General features: G+C 37.5%; 1 protein-coding gene across 2 annotated transcripts; it reads left to right on the forward strand.

Moving 5' to 3' along the window:
* Positions 1 to 109: 109 nt before the first annotated feature.
* Positions 110 to 14,821, forward strand: LOC120468307 (zinc finger MYM-type protein 1). 2 transcript variants are annotated; one of them, XM_039657039.2, is made up of 5 exons: positions 110 to 169; positions 835 to 974; positions 2,853 to 4,455; positions 4,534 to 4,633; positions 14,069 to 14,821. In XM_039657039.2, the coding sequence occupies exons 2-5, from the start codon at positions 890 to 892 to the stop codon at positions 14,594 to 14,596; spliced, it is 2,316 nt and encodes a 771-aa protein (XP_039512973.2). In that variant the 5' UTR covers positions 110 to 169; positions 835 to 889; the 3' UTR covers positions 14,597 to 14,821. The 2 variants fall into 2 exon arrangements, with proteins under 2 accessions (XP_039512973.2, XP_088982941.1); XM_089126815.1 differs by lacking the exon at positions 110 to 169 and adding an exon at positions 184 to 354.
* The last annotated feature ends 4,711 nt before the right edge of the window (positions 14,822 to 19,532 follow it).

A 19,532-nucleotide genomic window follows, 5' to 3' on the forward strand; every position in this document is an offset into this window, starting at 1 on the left:
CTTTCTATGTTCAGTTTTCAAAAGATTGCAAGCATGCAAATACTTGGAATGTACAAACATACTATTGTTCAAGAAAGCAGCGTGAGCAGGACTTTTATTTTGACCTGGTGATATGACGTCGTAAGATTGCGCCGCGCTCCTACGTCTGTTTTGTTTTGGCTGAGGAAAGGTTTGTGGTTTTTCCAGCATTTAAGGCGTTTAAATCGATAAAAACCCTCTAATTATGTCAAAAGTAAAGTTTTTGCTAGCGATGTAAAATGAGGGAATAATTATTGAATATATTATTGCTATGCTTTAACTAACCAACATGGTTTATTTTTGTGAGTAAAGCTCATCTACACAGTAACAGAGAAGGTGCGTCTTATTTCGCTTATCCCTATGACTGGTTATCGTAAACGAATTTGGCTGCTGACATGTAAGTTACTGATGAGAGAAAGGGAGCTTTTCGGAAGTCCGAGTGCACTTTGATCAAATTCGCAACATTAACAAATTTGAAGCACGCACGCAGACGACACGTTGGTCAAACCCGTTTAATTTAACGAAAAAAACAACCATGTGTAATGACAACTTTAACGAACCAACAGCAACTATTTTGGTGGAAGATAAATCTAAATGTAATCAATAACTACAAATATGAACCGTCGCTGTATAGCCTAGTTTGTTCTTTTATTTATTTATTTATTTATTTTTTGTAATTTAAGATCACTGACCCACTCTGACTGACTCTTACTAGTGTGCTGACTACCGAACTATGGAGCTGATTGAGACGCACCCTGAGATTTAGTTTTGATTTGTCTTTTTTTCTTTTGATTATTCTCATCTTAATCATGACAGCGTGTCTAAACACTTGGTGAAGCAGCTGAGATCCATATGTGACACAATTGTAAAGATGGCTTTTATTAAAGAGGAGAGTGAAGACATCAGGATTGAAGAAGTATTCAGTGTGAAACAAGAAGATACTGAGGAACAAACAGGTTGGTTTCATTCTCAAAGTTGAACTCTGACAATAATCCCTTATTAAAATTTTGGCCTCTACAGAAATGAATGATATTTTTGAAAAAAGTGTCATGAGCAGTGGCGGCTGGTCAACAGAGATGTTGCCATGTTCAAATTTATCAAAGAAAGCTACATTAACAATGTTTAGTTTAGTTTTATGGTAAAAACGCAAAACATTTTATTTCATTTTTTTCTTCACATAATTTAATTTCCCATGTGCAAAAGGGAGCAGAAAGAAGATAAAATCTTATAATATCTGTCTCCTATTTCAAAATACAAAATAACCTTCTTAAGTAGCTTGCAGCCAAAATTACACTGAAAAAAACAACAACAATGTTGGTTTATATAACAGCAATTCATGCAGTATAATAAATCAGGCAATGTCCAAACGGCAAAACAAGTAATCCAATACATATAAAGAGAAACAAAACAAGACAACATGGATCCCACCATATTAATACTAACCAAATTTACTTTGCCTATATCTCTGTTTATAATAGCCGATACTATTAGACCCTATATAAATATAAGAAGAAAAAAAACACTGAACAAAAACACAACAAACCAAACAACTCCAGAAGCAACATAAATCTCACCATATTAATACTGACTGAATATACTCTGTTTATACTTATACTTAAACTGACCAATGTTGCTACTTTTTTAACTTTTAAGATTATCATGCAATGAGTTCCATAATTTTACTCCCATAACTGAGGGGCACATTTGTTGTATAGCCGTACGTGCAAATTGATGTTTAAAATGATATCTTCTCCTACTGTACTCTTTTTCTAACTGATAATAATGTTGTATTTTCTCTGGTAAGATTTTCAGTCTTACTTTAAACAATATTATTAGTGTTTGAAACTTAACCAAATTTTCTATCTTTAATATTCTGGATTTAGCAAATAATTTGCTTGTATGTTCTCGATAATTTACTTTATGAATAATTCTTATAGCTCTCTTCTGTAGAACAGATAAAGGTTTTATATTTGTCTGATATGTGTTCCCCCATACTTATATGCAATAAATCAAATATGGTATAATGAGTAAACTATGAAGTATTTTCATTGTTTCCTTATTTAATACCTCCTTCACTCTGTTTAAAACAAAAATATTTTGGGAAATTTTTCTTTTAATGTATGCTATGTGAGGTTTCCATGTTAATTTATCATCCATAATTGCACCAAGAAAACGAAACTCAAACACTGTCTCAATATCAACTCCATCTATGGATAAAGCTACAGATTTGTTTATTTTCCTATTTGCAAAGACCATAAACTTTGTCTTTTCTAAATTCAATGACTTATTTACATCAAACCATTTTTTCAGTTTTGTCATTTCGCATTCAATAGATCATTCTACTAGTTTCTGTATATTATTTCCAGAACTGAAGAAATTAGTATCATCTGCAAATAAAACAAACTGTAATAATTTGGAAACATCACAAATGTCATTAATGTATAAAGAAAAAATTTAGGTCCCAAAATAGAACCCTGTGGTACCCCACATTTAATTTCCATAAGTTCAGATTTGATCTGTACATATTGTTTTCTGTTATTCAGATAACTTCTCAACCAATTTAGGGCCATTACTCTCATTATGTTAGATATCACAAATTAATAAAGAAATACAATTTAGTTAGTCATGTTAATTTATTTAAAAAAATCCCAATTGTATTTCGTTCATATTTGTGTGCGGGACGCTGGCCAAATGAGTGTGCATTTACTAGGTCATGTGACTTGAGGCTGAGTTCTAATTGTCTTGCCTCACATTGTCCTCGGGTCGCAGCGCTCTGCGCCACAGACCCTCTCACTTTTGAATTCAGCGAATAAATGTTGTTTTTATATTTTTAGCCTCATGTGATTGGACCCTTCTCAATGACTCCTATTCCCGCACATTGGCTTGTCAATTGACTGGTACTGATGAATGTGGAAGCCAGCAAGCGCAATTTCTCTTCGGGATGAAAGAAAATTCAGTTTTATCTTTACAAAAATACCCTTTTACAAAGCGTTCACACAAAGAAAAAAAAAGGATCAAGGAGCTTGGACCAGATCAACCCAACTTGCAAATTCAACAGCAGTCAAGTAATCGCGGGCGAATATACACTCGGGCCTTCTCCAGCACTTCTTACGGCAAGCGGAGTTGGCTAGCTGGATGCAATGTAAGTCATGCCTTTTATTGTTTTCCCTGTTTGCTGTTTCAAAATCCTGGCACCGAAACGTCGTGGACAACGACAGGAGTGCGCGATTTAAAACATCTCTCTGAAAAGTGCAAACGACATGAAAGTAGCCGCAGCCATCTTGACAACGCTATGAGGCTACAGTTTATCGGGAAGCTTAGCATTGCTGAACAGCTGGATGAAGGCTACAGGATTGGCATTCGAAGGCACAATGAGGAGGTCTCAAAAAACCGGCACATCCTTTCTAGAATAATAGACTGTGTGAAATTTTGCGGCGCGTTTGAGCTGGCTTTGCGTGGCCATGATGAGATCGAGAGCTCAGAGAATCCCGGGATATTCCGCGGCTTGGTGGATTTTGTTGCTTCCCTTGATGGAGTGTTAAAAGAGCACCTTGAGAATGGCACTTTGTTTAAGGGAACCTCGAAAATGGTGCAGGACGAGCTGTTGGACTGTATGTTGTCTGTTGTGAAGGAACACATAATCAAAGAAGCACAGAGCAGCGACTTTCTCTCAATCCAGGTTGACGAGACCACTGAAATTGCGACACAGTGCGAACTTGTGCTTGTGCTGCGCTACATTGATGCCAAAAGCAATGTCCAGGAGAGGTTTTTTGAGTTTATTCCGCTGCATTCGGCTACGGCTGATTCCATCGCCACTGCACTGAAAGAGCGTCTCGCTGTCATCCTTCCTGAGGATCAGAGGGGTAAACTCATCTCCCAAGCATATGATGGAGCCAGCGTGATGAAGGGTGCCACTGCCGGTGTTCAAAAGAAGATACAAAATGTCTACCCAAATGCCCACTACGTCCACTGCTATGCACATCAACTCAATGCAATAATACAACAGGCCACTTCTCACATATCCAAAGTGAGAATTTTTTTCTCTGACCTTGGAGGATTTGCCAGCTTTTTTTCGAGATCACCCAAGCGCACCGATGTTCTTGATAAAGCAGTGGCCCATGGACTGCCAACTTCAAGCAACGTTCGATGGAACTTTCACAGCTGTGCCGTCAATACCGTGTTCGAGCACAGGGAAGACCTCATCGGCTGTTTTGAAACCATACGAGACTCGGGTGACTTTGACCCTGTTACCGTCAGACAGGCAGGAGCCTTCGCCATGCTGCTTGAGGATAAGGATTTTAAGTTCTTTTTGCAACTTTTCCACAACATCATACCACATGTGGAACAACTCTTTACTCGACTCCAGAAGAAAGACATTGATTCGGGCCACATCAAGAAGAGCATCCATCAGTTTCAGCAGGACATAGAGAAGATCAGGTAGCAACTATATTCCTCCTTTTGCAATTTTTGTTATTATTATTATTATTATTTATACGTTTTCTTATTCCTTTGTAGGAATTCTCCCCCTTCCCTGGTTGACCAATGCAGTGGTGGTTCTCAAGCGAAGAGGCGCCGGTCGCATATTCCAGAGGACCTTGAACAGATTTCAGCAGAGGTGAGTTTTATTTTAGTAGTCCATATTACACTGCAGTATGATTTTTATTTTCTTTTTTTTATCTTGTAATCCAACATTTGAATTTTACATTAGATAGTTTAGGCTACTTCTACATTAATCCAGATAGATTTGAAAACGGATTATTTGATTCAAAACACTCTCCAAGTGTTTTCCAAAAGTTTCTCATCCACACTGAAATGTCGGAAAACGCTAAATACACATTTATGTGCTTGTTTAAAACCCTCATAAAAGCCCACTGAGATGAAACAGACAGAACAAGACATGACGTTATCATGCAATTCTTCTGGCAGGATCATTTTATTTAACAAAATATCTCCCCATCACTGATGTGTCCAGGTTGCACTTAAATGCAACTGCTCTCAAGTTTTGCCACAGGAAAGTAAATGCGAGTGAATTTTCTGTCTTTGCACACCCTTCATATCACAGTCCTGCAAAGACAAAGTAAACATTTTAGCAACTAGTGTTGTCAAAAAACTCGGTACTTTGGTACCAAGTCGGTACTAAAAAAAAAAATGTTACGGTACCAGCTTTTCTAGGTACCGAATACCAGGTTAATCCAGTTCTAGACGCGCTGTCTGAAAGGTGCACAGTTGCGTCCTCTTCATAACGCTGATATGCTCTCTCTCTGAATCCACTTGTTGACACGAAAGGAGGAAAGAGCCACATATGGAAATATTTTGGATTAGGCTAATGTCACGTTGCCATAAGAGGCCGATTACATGCAAATTCGCAATTTCAAATATAGGCGCGAGGCAAGCGCGCTCATAATAAAAACTCGTTGCATAGCAACGACAGACGCCGCGTGAGAGCAAGCGCTTTGGAAAGAATAAGCACGCGCAAAAATATAATTTAAAAAAACACGCGCGATATGTGAACGGACTCTAAAGTGCTTTCGGGGTAGTTTTACGAGTACATGAGCACAGTAGTATCCAACCGACACCAGAGTACTGGTATTTAGTATCGATGCATCCCTATTTATGTCATTTAATGTCAGTGCCAGTTCTAGGCGTATTCTTGCCTTTATAACTCAGCAGTTTTAAAAAGCCTTTTCAAAATTAAATATGAATGCAGTTTTAGATTAAATAAAAGTACAGTCAAATCCAGTGGTGGAAAGAGTACTGAAAAAACATACTCAAGTAAAAGTACCATTACATTCCAAAAAATGTAGTGTGAGTAGAGTAAAAAGTACTTGTCCAAAAAACTACTTGAGTAAGAGTAAAAAAGTAGCTTATTTAAAAGTACTCAAGAGTAGTGAGTAGTGAGTACTGAGGTGCGGATTCTAACCCTTATAATAAACACTGTGCACTACAATTTATAAATTAAAACAAAAATGCACATACTGGAATTCACATTATATTTTGTTCTTTGTAAGAAAGATTGAAGAATATCTATCATCCATCTTTTTAAAATGCATCAAATCAGTACACTCATCACCATTTAAATCATATTATTTGGGGGGAAAAGCATTTAAAATTAGGCGAAAAGCCACTGGGCCTGAGCATGTTATTGTTGCACATAAAATATCAATATTCATAACTGTGCAAAGAATTCAAAAACCTTTAGAAACTCATATGATAGTTCAGCATCACACACCAAGAGATGGGTTAAATAAAATAAAAAAAATACCCAATTTCTCTCCAAAACGGTACCAATGTTAGTGTTTTGATAAATGAGAATCACTAATATTATCATATTACCTCAAATAATGTACTGAAAAAGGCTAAGATAGTGAGCTAACACTAATTACACACTTTAATTCCATGCTATTAAATATGCTACAATTTAAACATAAATGTATTGTTCTAAAAGGGTGGCATCATCCCTTACATTTTACACGGCTACATTTACTCACATTGTATTGCTGGTAATATAATTTGTAAGGAAAATTGTGCATTAATAGGGAAGTTATATCCAGGAAACTTTTACAAAAGAAACAAACACACTTTGTCTCTGAAGTCTCGGCGAAGCTGTTTTATCAGCAGCATCCACAAAAAAACAACAAAAAAAAGTTGTGTGTTTTTTACGCAAGTGCACTTGCCAAATGAAGACGGATCATATAATGGAACAATCAAAAAACGCTGTTTATTAACGAGCTGTGCTAATGCAGTTCAAGTTAACGACATGGTGCACTGATTCTGAATCTGGCGGCATGGCGAGCGCGAGACGCGGCAGTGCAGATCGTGACGCGCGTCTCTCTATGATTGTGAAGTAAATGGGAGCGGGAATTCACCGCATTATGAACTCGTCTCGCGATTCCCCCAACCTTAGACCAAATGTTAGGCCATGTAGACAGGCCAGCCTATATAAATATCATATCAAGCATAAATGTGAAATGTACCTTAGCATATTAGAGGAAGACGCTGATATCTGGATTGAATTGATGCGTGATGAATGCACATCCACAGCAGTCACGAGTAACAGCAGGAATAGGCGGTAAGTTTTCTATGCTTAATTTGAATTGATAACAGTCACGAGACCGATTACTCGATCCAATCACGTTGATGGATAAAAATAAAATTAAAACAAGCATGTAACGAGTAACGGCCACAAACAGAAGGAAAATAGCGGAGAAAAAGTACCGATACATCACTTAAAATGTACTCAAGTAAAAGTAAAATTACACAATTTTAAACTTACTCAAAAAAGTACAATTTCTGAAAAAAACTACTTAATTACAGTAACGTGAGTATTTGTAATTCGTTACTTTACACCCCTGGTCAAATCAAATAAAACATGTTTTTTCTCCTGTAGCCTATAGTTTGCTAATGCTACAATAAGATACCATTTATCAACATTAGCTACTTCACATCAACACATTGAGTGAACAATATATTTTTACAACATTAATTAATGTTTGTAAATGTTATTTAATAGAAACACTTGATTGTTCATGTTTGTTCACTTCATTCATTGTGCATTAAATAAATGTTAACGGATTAGAACTTTACAAACAACTTTAAAAATGTGTTAGTGTATACTATTGTTTATTTTAGGTCATTTTATCTAATTTTTTTCTAAAGTGTTTATAATACAAATGTACAGTTTCCATACTTGTAACCGTGATAAACACTTAAATATATGTAAATTTAAACTAAGCTTTGGTACCGAAATTGGTACCGAGAACCGTGAATTTTTACTGGTATTGGTACCGAATACTGAAATTTTGGTACCGTGACAACACTATTAGCAACTGTATGAAAGTAAATAGCACAAACTTACTTGCGTCATCGTTTTCGAAATACCTCGATTTTGACAGTCCACAGTACAAAAAGCTTTGTTTTCTGTGCTAAAAATGCTGTCTCAAGGCCTCATTATGCTTCTGCGTCAACTCCACGGCGTAGCTACGTCGTCACCACTACGGCGTCGTGGCCGTTTTATGCTTCTCCAAGAGGTTGTGGTGCATCGCGGTGCATTTCGCCGCCAGAACGCTAGGGGGGTTCGCGAATCTCTTTGGTTCCGTGCGACGCGAGCGAAAGAGAGAGAATGTTGTTTTTGCAGCTGTCAGCTGGAGCTAATCCATAGACATATACACGGAGCTAATCGACGTTAAAATAACGAGACGACACAAACTTTATCCCCACAGAATCAACACGGATGTCCAGGGCCCGTTACACCCATAGACAGTAAAATAAAGGGTCCACCCGAGCTGCCATAACGATACCTGTTCGAAATGACTTGAATGTCATTGTCTCTTATTTGTTCCCCACTAATTTTTTTTCCACTAAATGTTCTGATTTTATAAAATTATGAAATTTATAATTAGTTGCCCACTAATCTAGTTTATAATATAATTTTTGTCATAGGTTATGATCATTTAAATTATTTCTTTATAAGGAAGTTGTCTGTATTAAGTATAGATTGTGTTTAACACACAAAAGAGTGATTATCAGTTCAACAAACAGTTATAGAAATTCTACTTGATTTTTTTTAAACTGCGTTGGTAACGGATAGGTATCAGTCTTTTTTATTTGTATTATTAGGCCTATTATTATTAGCTAACGCTACGGAGGCAATAATATTTTTGACTCATGACTGAAGTTAAGTTTCTCCAGCTCTCCCCAGGTTGGCAAAAAATGCATCAGATTGATGCTTTAAAATATGGAATATTTAAAATTTTCTTACAGGGGAGCATGCCCCCGGACCCCCCTAGAGGGGTAATATCCTTCTCACCCTTTTTTACCTCTGAGCGGTTTTCATGTCTGCTTAATAAATAACAATCAATTCTAAATGTAGCGCAGCTTTTGCGGCTTCATGTCACGCCCATAGTTGCCCATAAATAGTCTGTGAAACGCCCACAAGTTAATATTCATCAATTGCGAAATCATGGCAAACACAGAGAGGAAAACCAAGAAATGTAACTTCACACACTGTTAAATAGAAATTATCATTGGCGAGGTGGAAAAGAGGAGGAAAATGTTGTTTGGAGGGCACAGTGTGGGCATTAATGCCAAAAAAGGCATGCACTTGAGTGGCATAAGGTTACATTAGTTCAAGTTCAAGTCCAAGTTCAAGTCTTTATTTTTGCCAGAACGACCCACATCGCCTGGAATTCATTTTGGTGAAATTGCTCACACAAGACAATACAACATAACATAAGATACAATAAAAGCATAAAATCTAAACAGAGAGCAACTACTTAGTATGCTGCTAATAAATAGAATAAATAGAATAAAACTAATCAGACAAAGTGCTAGTGCGTTTAGTGACCCTGAGAAGAAGTAGATTTTTTGTTTTGTGAGTTGAGAGCCCTCACAGCTTGCGGGTAAGTGCTATTAAAAAAACGAGTGGTTCTCGATCTTATGCTTTCTAACCTTCTGCCTGATGGTAAAGGGATGAAAAGGTAATTAGCAGGGTGTAATGGGTCCTTGAGTATTTTCAGACCAGTATTGAGTAGTCGGGTGTTATAAATATCACAGATCTTAGGGAGGTCCAACCCAATAATCCTTGACGCAGTGCTAACTACCCTATTCAATGCAGACTTGTCCTCTGCCGAGCAGCTGCCCCACCATACAGTGATGGAGAAAGTGAGAATGCTCTCTATCACAGCCCTATAAAAGTGGAGCATACCAGCCTTGGACACTTTAAATTTCCTAAGTTGTCTCAAAAAGAAAAGTCGCTGCTGAGCCTTTTTAACAATTTGGCTGACATTGAGGTTCCATTTGAGACTTGAGGATACAATGGTCCCCAGGAACCTGAAACTTTCCACCCTCTCCACAGTTTTGTCCTTGATGGCAAGGGGCTGGAGCGACTTAATATTTTTGCTCCTAAAAATCAACAACCATCTCCTTGGTTTTGGAGATGTTAAGGGACAAGTTGTTAATTGTGCACCACTCAATCAGCAAGGATACTTCTGTTCTGTAGGCCGTTTCATCATCATTAGTAATGAGGCCTACTACAGTGGTGTCGTCTGCAAATTTAAAAATTTTGACTGAATCGTGGTGAGAAAAACAGTCATTGGTATAAAATGGGTATAAAAGGGGAGACAGAACACACCCCTGGGGGGCGCCAATGCTGGTAGTCATTGATTTTGACAAAAGGCCATTGACCCTAACCACTTGAGATCTATCAGTTAAAAAGTCAAGAATCCACTTACATATGGACTCCTTGACCCCCAATCCCAGAAGTTTGTCACACAATCTCATTGGAATAATATTATTAAAAGCAGAACTAAAATCAATAAACAAAACCCGTGCATATGTAGCTGGCCCCTCCAAATGTTGAAGAATATTATGGGTACAAAGAGAAACTGCATCTTCAACAGACCTGTTCTCCCTATACGCAAATTGGTGAGGGTCAAGTGACGTTACTGAGAGGTAATTAGCTACTAGTCGCTCAAAAACTTTCATGATAACAGAGGTTAGGGCCACTGGTCTGTAGTCATTCAAACAATTCACATTCGACTTCTTGGGCACAGGAATGATTACAGCTGATTTGAAGCATGCTGGAACTTTACATACTCTAAGGGACCAATTAAAAATGTCAGTGAAAACATATGGCAACTCATCGGCACACCATTTAATAGTGGCAGCAGAGACCTGGTCATGGCCTGATGCCTTCCTACAATTTTGTTTCCTTAACAATGATCTGACCTCTGTTTCTTCTATCAGAAAAGGTGGTTCAAGAAGGCCTGTGTCATTGAGGAAATTAGAGCTGACTGCACATTCAGAATTACTTTCAAATCTACAGTAAAATTAATTTAGTTTATTAGGTAGTAAAGGGTCATCATCATAAACTGTGTATTTGTTTTTATAATTAGTGATCTGTTGAAGGCTTTGCCAAACACCCCTGTTGTCATGGACACCAAGCTTAGCTTCAAGCTTGGCCCTATAGTCAGCTTTAGCTTTTCTAACAGCCCTTTCAAATGCATATTTAGCCAGAGAATACTGATAGCTATCTCCACTCTGGAAAGCACTTTTTCTCTCCAGATACAACATTCTAATATTCTTACTAAACCATGGCTTGTTATTGCTATAAACAGTCACAGTTTTAGAGGGAAAACATAGATTTTCAGCAAAGTGAATATATGAAGTAACAGCATCACAGTATTTGTCCAGAGTAGTGAATTCATCCCTAAAGACAGACCAGTCAGTAGTATGAAGGCATTCTTTCAGTTCGTTTTGTGCTTGTATAGACCATTGTTTAATCACTTTTTTTGTCGGCTTAGTAGATTTCAGTCTCTGACGATATCGAGGGATGAGGAAGATAGTGTTATGGTCAGACCGACCCAAAGGGGACCAAGTAATAGAATGATACGCATTCGCAATCACACAGTAGCATTTATCTAATGTCTTTTCACCCCTGGTAGCAGTATGAATTTGCTGCTTGAACTTGGGTAGTGATCTCTTTAAGTCCACGTGATTAAAATCGCCTAAAATCAAAACCATGGAGTCCGGGCTGGAATTCTCCACCTCTGTTATGAGAGCCGCCCGCTGCCTGCAAGCCTCTTTGGCTCCCGCTTTAGGTGGGATGTAAACAGCGGCGAAAATGACGGAGGAGAACTCCCGTGGGAGATAGAAGGGTCTGCATTTAACAATGAAACATTCCAGCTCAGGTGAACAATGTCGCGAGAGAACGACAGTGTTGGTGGACCAGCTTTGGTTTATATAAAAACAGACACCCCCACCTGACTTCTTTTGTGAATCCTGCCGCGATCGATCAGCTCGTAGAAGTGTGAAACCGGGCAGGAGAAGACCCTCATCCGGCGTGCTGCCATCCAGCCACGTCTCGGTCAGGCATATAACAGAACAGTCAGCAGCGTCCCGCTTAGATCGAATTAGGGTAGCCAGCTCATCCTGCTTGTTAGTCAGGGAGCGGACATTCGACAGGATCATGCTGGGAAGCGGAGAGCGGTGAACCCTCTGTCTTAGTCGAACCAAAACTCCCGCTCGTTTGCCTCTCTTCCTTGGAGATCGCTTGTGTCTGTACGCATTGTGATGGCAACATGGCATTTTATTACCATCCATTTGATTGCATCTGACAAGCTACATATGTGTTATGGGGATGAATTGCATAACATGCAATAATTATTATTGCAGAACATATTTCACTCTTATTTTTGCAAATACGTGTTAATTTGTATTTCTATTGTAATCTTTGTTTGATTTTGTTTGTTTACACTGCAGATCGATAAAACGGGTGTTCATGTAGGCTGTTAATTGTAAGACCTACTTTGTGAAGTCTTCATGTTATTTATGAGAGCCAGTATTGCCATTTATTTTACTATTACCGTTTTACAATGGTCTACGGTTTCACACTTTCACGTGTTTCTTCCATCTACCAACGCTGGCGCCATTTCTCATTTCACCAGTTTTCGTGCATACGCCTGGGTCAGAGCTTGCGTAAAGGACATTTTTGCACATTTTCCTGTCAAGTTTGCTTTTTGTAAATACACAACATTTATAAATGAGGCCCCTGGTCTCTTGAAACTGATGTGAATATGAATGTTGAACTCGTGTTAGTTCCTGTTGATTCATGAGATATTTCAAGAGGCTTCACTTACCCGTTAATCTCGCGAAATGCCAGTTTTGGGAAAGCAAATGTATAACTTATCGGGAACTAAAAAAAGAACTTGGACGGTTCTTAGGCATGATGGGTTATTATCGTGGCTTTTGCAGAAATATCTACACACACACATGGTTGGAGTTGGTCGAGCTCTAGCTCTGAACAGGAAACTTCCCCAAAACATAATGATTTCATATACATAACATAAAGATTTCAGTGAGAGGTTCACACAATATTGGTTGTTATTCTCTAGTGTTTGAAGATGAAAAGTCATTTAATATTTAGAAGGATAATTGATCATTAGCTTGATTATAAATTGCTCAAAATTAGGGCTGTCAAACAATTAATCGTGATTAATCGCATCCAAAATAAAAGTTTTTTTGATTATGTGTTTACATAATAAATGTGGGTGCACTGTGTATAATTATTTTAGATATTTAAATACACACATGGTTGTATATATTTAAGAAATATTTTCATGTATATACTGTATATAGATTTATGTATAATTTATATTATATATCTAAATAATTTTTTTCTTAAATATACATACATACATACGCGCGTGCGTGCGTGTGTGTGTGTGTGTGTGTGTGTGTGTGTGTATATATATATATATATATATGTATGTGTGTGTGTATATATATATTATACGTATAAATGAAGAGTTCAGATGCAAAAGCCTCTAAGTGCCATTTGAAATTTTCTTCTAGAATGATCATTTTTTATCAAGGTTGTATATTTAAGTTCAGTAATTTCACTTAAATGGCAATGATAATTACCTATTAATTGTTATTTAAGTGAAATTACTGAACTTAAATATACAAGTTTGATAAAAATCAGCATTAAAGAAGAAAATTTCAAATGGCATTTAGAGGCTATTGCATCTGAACTCTTCATATATAAATAATTATACACAGTGCACCCACATATATTATGTAAACACAAACTTTTATTTTGGAATTTGGATGCGATTAATCGTTTGACAGCTCTACTCAAAATATATACATTGAATCGGAAGTGGATTTAAGGATCCAACCTTTCAAAAGGTTACTATGTAGGATCAATTGGAGGAATGATTTTTTTTATTAGTGTATATATTTTTATATTATTATTTAGACTTTAACTAAAGGATCTGTTCTTTGCCACAATATTTAAGCAAAAAATATTGTAAAGACATTTACAAGTACCCACAGAAGATAAATGAAACAATGCAGTTTAAATTGTTGCAAAGGTTTATTGTTTTTTTGAAAGCGTCCTCTGTTCAGCAAGGTGTTTTATTATTCTAGTTACACAGCTTCAAACATATAAAGGGAGACCAGTTTCTATCTTAAACTGGTCATTTCTAATGTTGCAGTTGAAATTGACATTTTTGTCATCGCTAATAATTTTTGTTTGTATCGTTCACTGTAGGTCTGCGATACCATACTGGGACACATCATGGAACGGTTCTCCTTTACAAACCACCTTGTTAGTGCCACCTTGCTGCAAGGGGACAGGTTTGAACTGTACACGGTACTGTTTCCTGAAGATGCTCTGAGCAAGACTTTGAAGGCCTATCCAGTGCTCAATGGGAGTAAGCTGAAGACAGAGCTTAGTCTCATATACTGCAAGGAAGACTTCAGAGCCTGTTGTGGTGCTGTGGATCTACTCCAGCTGTTTATTGAGAACAATCTTGAAGAAATCTTTTCAGAGACTGTCACTCTCCTAAAGATCCTCATCACCACACCCATGACAACAGCAGAAGTTAAGAGGTGCTTCTCGACCTCAAAAAGAGTTCAGACTTTTCTGAGAAACACCATGAACCAGGAGAGGTTGAATGCATTGGCCATGCTGTCAATGGAAAAGAAACTGGTGACTGAGATAACTGATTTTAACCAGAAGGTTATTGAGAAATTTGCTAGCCAAAATGAACAGAGGTCGATATTTCTTTTCAAGTAGTGCTGTACTGGCCAGTGTTTAGGCAACATTACAATGTGTGTTTGACATGGTAAAGTCAAATTCATTGATTCGTGGTACCTTTTATTTTTGCATTTTTTGCTAAGCAGTAATGATACATCACATACATTACATAAAAATATGTAACAATTGCATTCAGTCCTTCGTTACAAACAGTTAGATTTTGTTTTTAGCACCACCTGCCACTGAGAATTACAGTATTTCTGTCTGGACGAGTATTCATGCAAACATTATCTGTTATGTCTTAAATGAACGCTTGGTTAACTGTTGGGGAAAAACATCTGATGTGTAACATTTATATTAAATCCGTGCACGCAAAGCTCAAAATTAACCAGGTTACCAGGGATTTTAAGGTATTTTTTGGAACCTTTAGATAACTTCCTATTTTTCTCAAAAACTATATTGACTTCAAACAGGTGAACTCTGTCATTTTTTTTTTTATCTGATTACAACAAATCATACTACATTTTGAAGGGTAAGAAAAATAGGTAAAAAAAAATAACAACTGAACGATAATCAAAATCATTTTTGAAAATTTGCTCCTTGTGACTTGTTTTGCCAGCATAGATCACAAATGGTGCTCTGTAAAACCGAAATGGCATACAACAGCCACACAACATCTAGCACAATTTTAGCACAACGTCTGTGAAGGAAAAGCATCACAAGGCTCTCATATCTCACAACTAGGAGTGTATCGGTTCAAATTTCTCACGGTTCAGTTTTTCGTTGTGGAAACCTCTTGAACTCTCATCTCAGGCCTACAAGGAAGAAAAGGCATAGTCGAATAAAGTTGCTATTTTTGTTTTATTTCCGCACAAAAAAGTATTCTCGTCACTTGATAAACTTATAGTTGAGCCACTGTAGTCACATGGAATATTTAAACATTTTATTCAATGACTTTCTGGGCCGTCAAGTTTCGATCCCTTAGGGTGCCTATGTAGCAGTGATCCAGCTCTCAAATTCAATCAAAAATATCTTCATTTGTGCTCCGAAGATGAACGAAGGTCGTACGGGGTTGGTACAGCATGGGGGTGAGTAATTAATGACTTAATTTAAATTTTTGGGTGAACTAACCCTTTAAGGGGAGACACCCCATGTGAATATCTTGAAACTTGCCCCAGTTGATTACTGACATTAAGACAAATATCTTTTGTATTACAAGTTTTTAAGTTATTTATTTTGAAATATGCAAATGATGTATTACAGTGAGGAAAATAAGTATTTGAACACCCTGCTATTTTGCAAGTTCTCCCAATTAGAAATCATAGAGGGCTCTGGAATTGTCATCGTCAGTGCATGTCCACTGTGAGAGACATAATCTAAAAAAAATCCTGAAATCACGATGTATGATTTTTAGGGGCTAAGCACCAATTGTATCTGTTGGTTTTCTTATTATTATTCCGTAAATGGAAGTCTATGGCAGCCCTATGAACCGTAAGTAGGAAAATTATGAAATTTGGCCCACTTGTAGTGATGCTAATCAATAGTAATTGGACCAATAGTTGGACCCTCAAGGACCAACTCTATAACGCCTCCACCAGTTCAAAAATTCAACATTGAAATGGTTATAACTTTGGAACGTTTTGCTCTAGAGACATGAAACTTAGTACACCTAATTCCACTCCTCATGCTGATCACAACCAATACTGTACATTAAGACTCCGTCCATTAGAGTAGTGGCCATTTTGAAATGTACAGTTCTTAGTTTTTTCACTACTCCTTCAAATTTTGTCCAATTTTCTCCAAACATGCACTCAAATGATCTTCAGACTGAGCCACATAAAAGTACTGTTCCCGATTTTTTTTTTTATTCATCTCTGTTCAAAAGTTATGGTTTCGTAAACTTAACAAGGTCCACCTAAAATTGGCTAAGAGGCTGTATCTCGGCCAAAGTTTGATCATTCGAAACAAAAATTGGTACACTTCATCGCAACCATGTTTTTAAGGTTCCGTGCCAAAGTTGGGAACAGCGCCACCTAAGGGGTCTTTAGATATGTAAAATGATTATTTTTGCTCATAACTTCTGAACAGCTTGTCCAAAAATCATAAACATGATCTTGTTAGATTCAGGGCGTCATGCCGAGTCGACCGATATCCAATTTTCCCAGATCAACCATTTTGGCTGTCAGTCATTTTGAATTATGTGCTAAAATGCTGTATTTTTTGAACGCATGAATGAATTGTTACGAGACTCGGTATGGGTCATCAGTACGATGCCCTGAAGGAGCCATATACATCCAAAATACATTTTTCAAATGCTTATAACTCTGGCTGTGGTTGACTTTTTTTCATGGGAGTCATCTCCTTGAGTTCCTGAATCCTTGCCGAGTCCAATGATACCACATACGCTGGATTTTGTCTTGCGCTTTACATAGCGTTGCGGTCCGATTGAGACGAAACCACCATCAGAAAATTTAAAACATAGGTCGCTGGCTATATGCTAATGTCCAAATGCAAAAATATTGATAGTAAGGGGTAGTAAAACTCAATCAAAGTCACGTGTCAGTCATTTTTTACCTGTTTTTTCACATAAATGTCTATAACTCCGAAACGAATTGAGATATTACCACCAAAATTGGCACACAGATGTATGGGCTCACTGTGTGACTGAGCCTCTTGGCGGCGCTGTAACAGAACATAACATGCTATACATAACGAATGCATTGGTGTAACATTACGAAACTCAGTTTGTGCCATCAGCACCATCCCCTGAAGGTACTCAAAAGATTTCAAGACAGCGCCACCTTTTGGTCAAAGTTATAACAACATTTCTAATAATGCTTATAACGTTTGTATAAATCTGCGTATTTTAATGCGACTGGTCTGAAAGTTTTTTCATCGTCACCAAACTGACCACATTACATCGATTTTGTAACTACGCCACCTATTGGTCTAAAGTGGTAATCCATTTGATCACATTTGTAGCGCAACATTTAATAATATACATAATGTATTTAAGGGGGGTGGATGGCCAATGTAGCTCAAAGGGAATGATTCATTGATTTACAATTAATCTTGACCGAATCACTATGGAACCCCGTAATTATAACCTTTGCAAGGATATAAATACCAAATCTATAGTGAAACAGTATGTCTTAGCAAGGTAACTTTAGATCGAACAGTACAAGACGTTAAATGTGCAAACACAACACAAGGCAATTATCTTTTCAAGTATATGGGCAAGACTTTATTAGCTATTCTAAACACATAAAGGTCTAAACACAATCACACACACACACACACAGTCATACAAGGAGCAGAGGAAAAGCGAGCGAGAAAGAGTGAGTTGGAACGGGAATGAGAGAGAAAGACTCTCTAAGCACTTTACAAGACCTAACCTGGAATGGACCACCAATCATTAATTTAAACCTTCGTTTCTTAGAGAGGTTATTCAATTTACATTAAAGCACCAGTTCAGTTATAGTCTTTGGAGTATTTGTTTGTCTTGCGTTTCTTAAGGAATTCCTTTGTCGTTGTGTTGAAGGGAATTCCTGGGTCCTCGTGGCTGGTTGTCTTTGAAGTGCCTGGATGGAAGTTTCGCTGCCGGTCACGTGTGATTAGCAGGCGAATGAGAGTCTTCACAGTTTGAAGCGCGTTGCAGACGAGCTTTGCAGCAAACTTAACTTTGAACCGAGACTTTTACGAAAAAGAAATTAAAGTAAGACGAGATGGCTTGAATGAGCTGTTTAACCCTGATCTTGATTCGGGTTATTTGTCTTGCTGGTCTAATTTGGTCTAGTCGATGTCGCCGTCGCTTCTTGATGACTTTGTAGATGAAGCTCTATTGTTTTAGAGAGAAGCACGAACAGGAACACTCTTTTGCTGTTTAGAGAGAGGCACAAACTTAACAATTACCTGAGCTGAACTGAACTGAACAAACAACAAACTCGGGCTCAACTGAACAACTGAACATGAGGTCTCGTTCCTTTGTTCGGATCTTTAACTTAAACTCAGTCCAACCTCGCAGAAACTTCTGGCCAATGAGACCCTGGCTTCATTTCGGAGGTGGATCTATCTTCTGCTGATCATTATCTTGTGATCTGCCTGGTTCTCCCGCACTTAGCAGAGAAACAAGAGAACACAGTTTAAACATTAGATAGATTATTATAATCATAATACAAAGCATTTTACACAGATTTCAATCAAGCCATCTTTTGAGTTAAGAGCATACGATTCTTTCGATAGGAAGCACGATGCTCTTTTATTCATTAACACGTCTATTAGTTGTAGAGTTGGGTCCGAGTCCACCTTTGTCGAGTCCAAGTCCTTAACAATCGGCCGAGTCAGACTTGAGTCCGAGTCCTTAACATCTGAGTCCGAGTCGAGTCCGGCCAAGTCCACAAAGATTTAAATTATTTGAAATTGACCTTTCACATAGACCCGCCCCTCTTAGTTACTGTTGCTACGCCCGACAAGCCTTTCCGCTCTCACTCCACAAGTTCTCGAACAGTGAAAAATATATTGAGGATTAAAGAGAAAAAGGTATGTGCAAGGTAATGCTCAAGAATGCAACACAATGCATTAAGAGCCAGGGGTACACTTCTGAGCAAGATGATGGTGATGTTTAAATTTGTATTATTTTGTTTTACATGCTAATATCTTTTGAAGCCTCTGAAGGGCAGGACTAAATTAATTAATTATTTTTTTTAACAATTTAGACTAGTTTCATCCTTAACGGATGCTTCATTCTTGAACATCACTAAATATTTGCAGGGTTTGTAATGATTGTGTATGAGTATTCTCACCATTGTAAAAAGATGGATCTCACTGTCACTGCTAGGAGTCAAATATGCAGAAGATCCTGGAAAAGCAAATAATGTGCAGGAGCTGGAGGATTTTTCCTCATGAACAACCATTTCAAAAAAAACAGCAGGGGATCATTCAGGTAATGACTCACAATGTTAAACTCAAGTAATTT

The sequence above is a fragment of the Pimephales promelas genome, chromosome 24, assembly GCF_988280905.1.
Source record: "Pimephales promelas chromosome 24, fPimPro1.hap1.1, whole genome shotgun sequence".
NCBI classification, from domain to species: Eukaryota; Metazoa; Chordata; class Actinopteri; order Cypriniformes; family Leuciscidae; genus Pimephales; species Pimephales promelas.

What these genes read in the sequence shown, in the direction of transcription:
- LOC120468307 (XM_039657039.2), top strand. Translation starts at nt 890, where the DNA reads ATGGCTTTTATTAAAGAGGAGAGTGAAGACATCAGGATTGAAGAAGTA. An exon ending in AGATACTGAGGAACAAACAG is followed by an intron (nt 975 to 2,852) that starts GTTGGTTTCATT and finishes TTATATTTTTAG; the next exon opens with CCTCATGTGATTGGACCCTT. An exon ending in TTGAACAGATTTCAGCAGAG is followed by an intron (nt 4,634 to 14,068) that starts GTGAGTTTTATT and finishes CGTTCACTGTAG; the next exon opens with GTCTGCGATACCATACTGGG.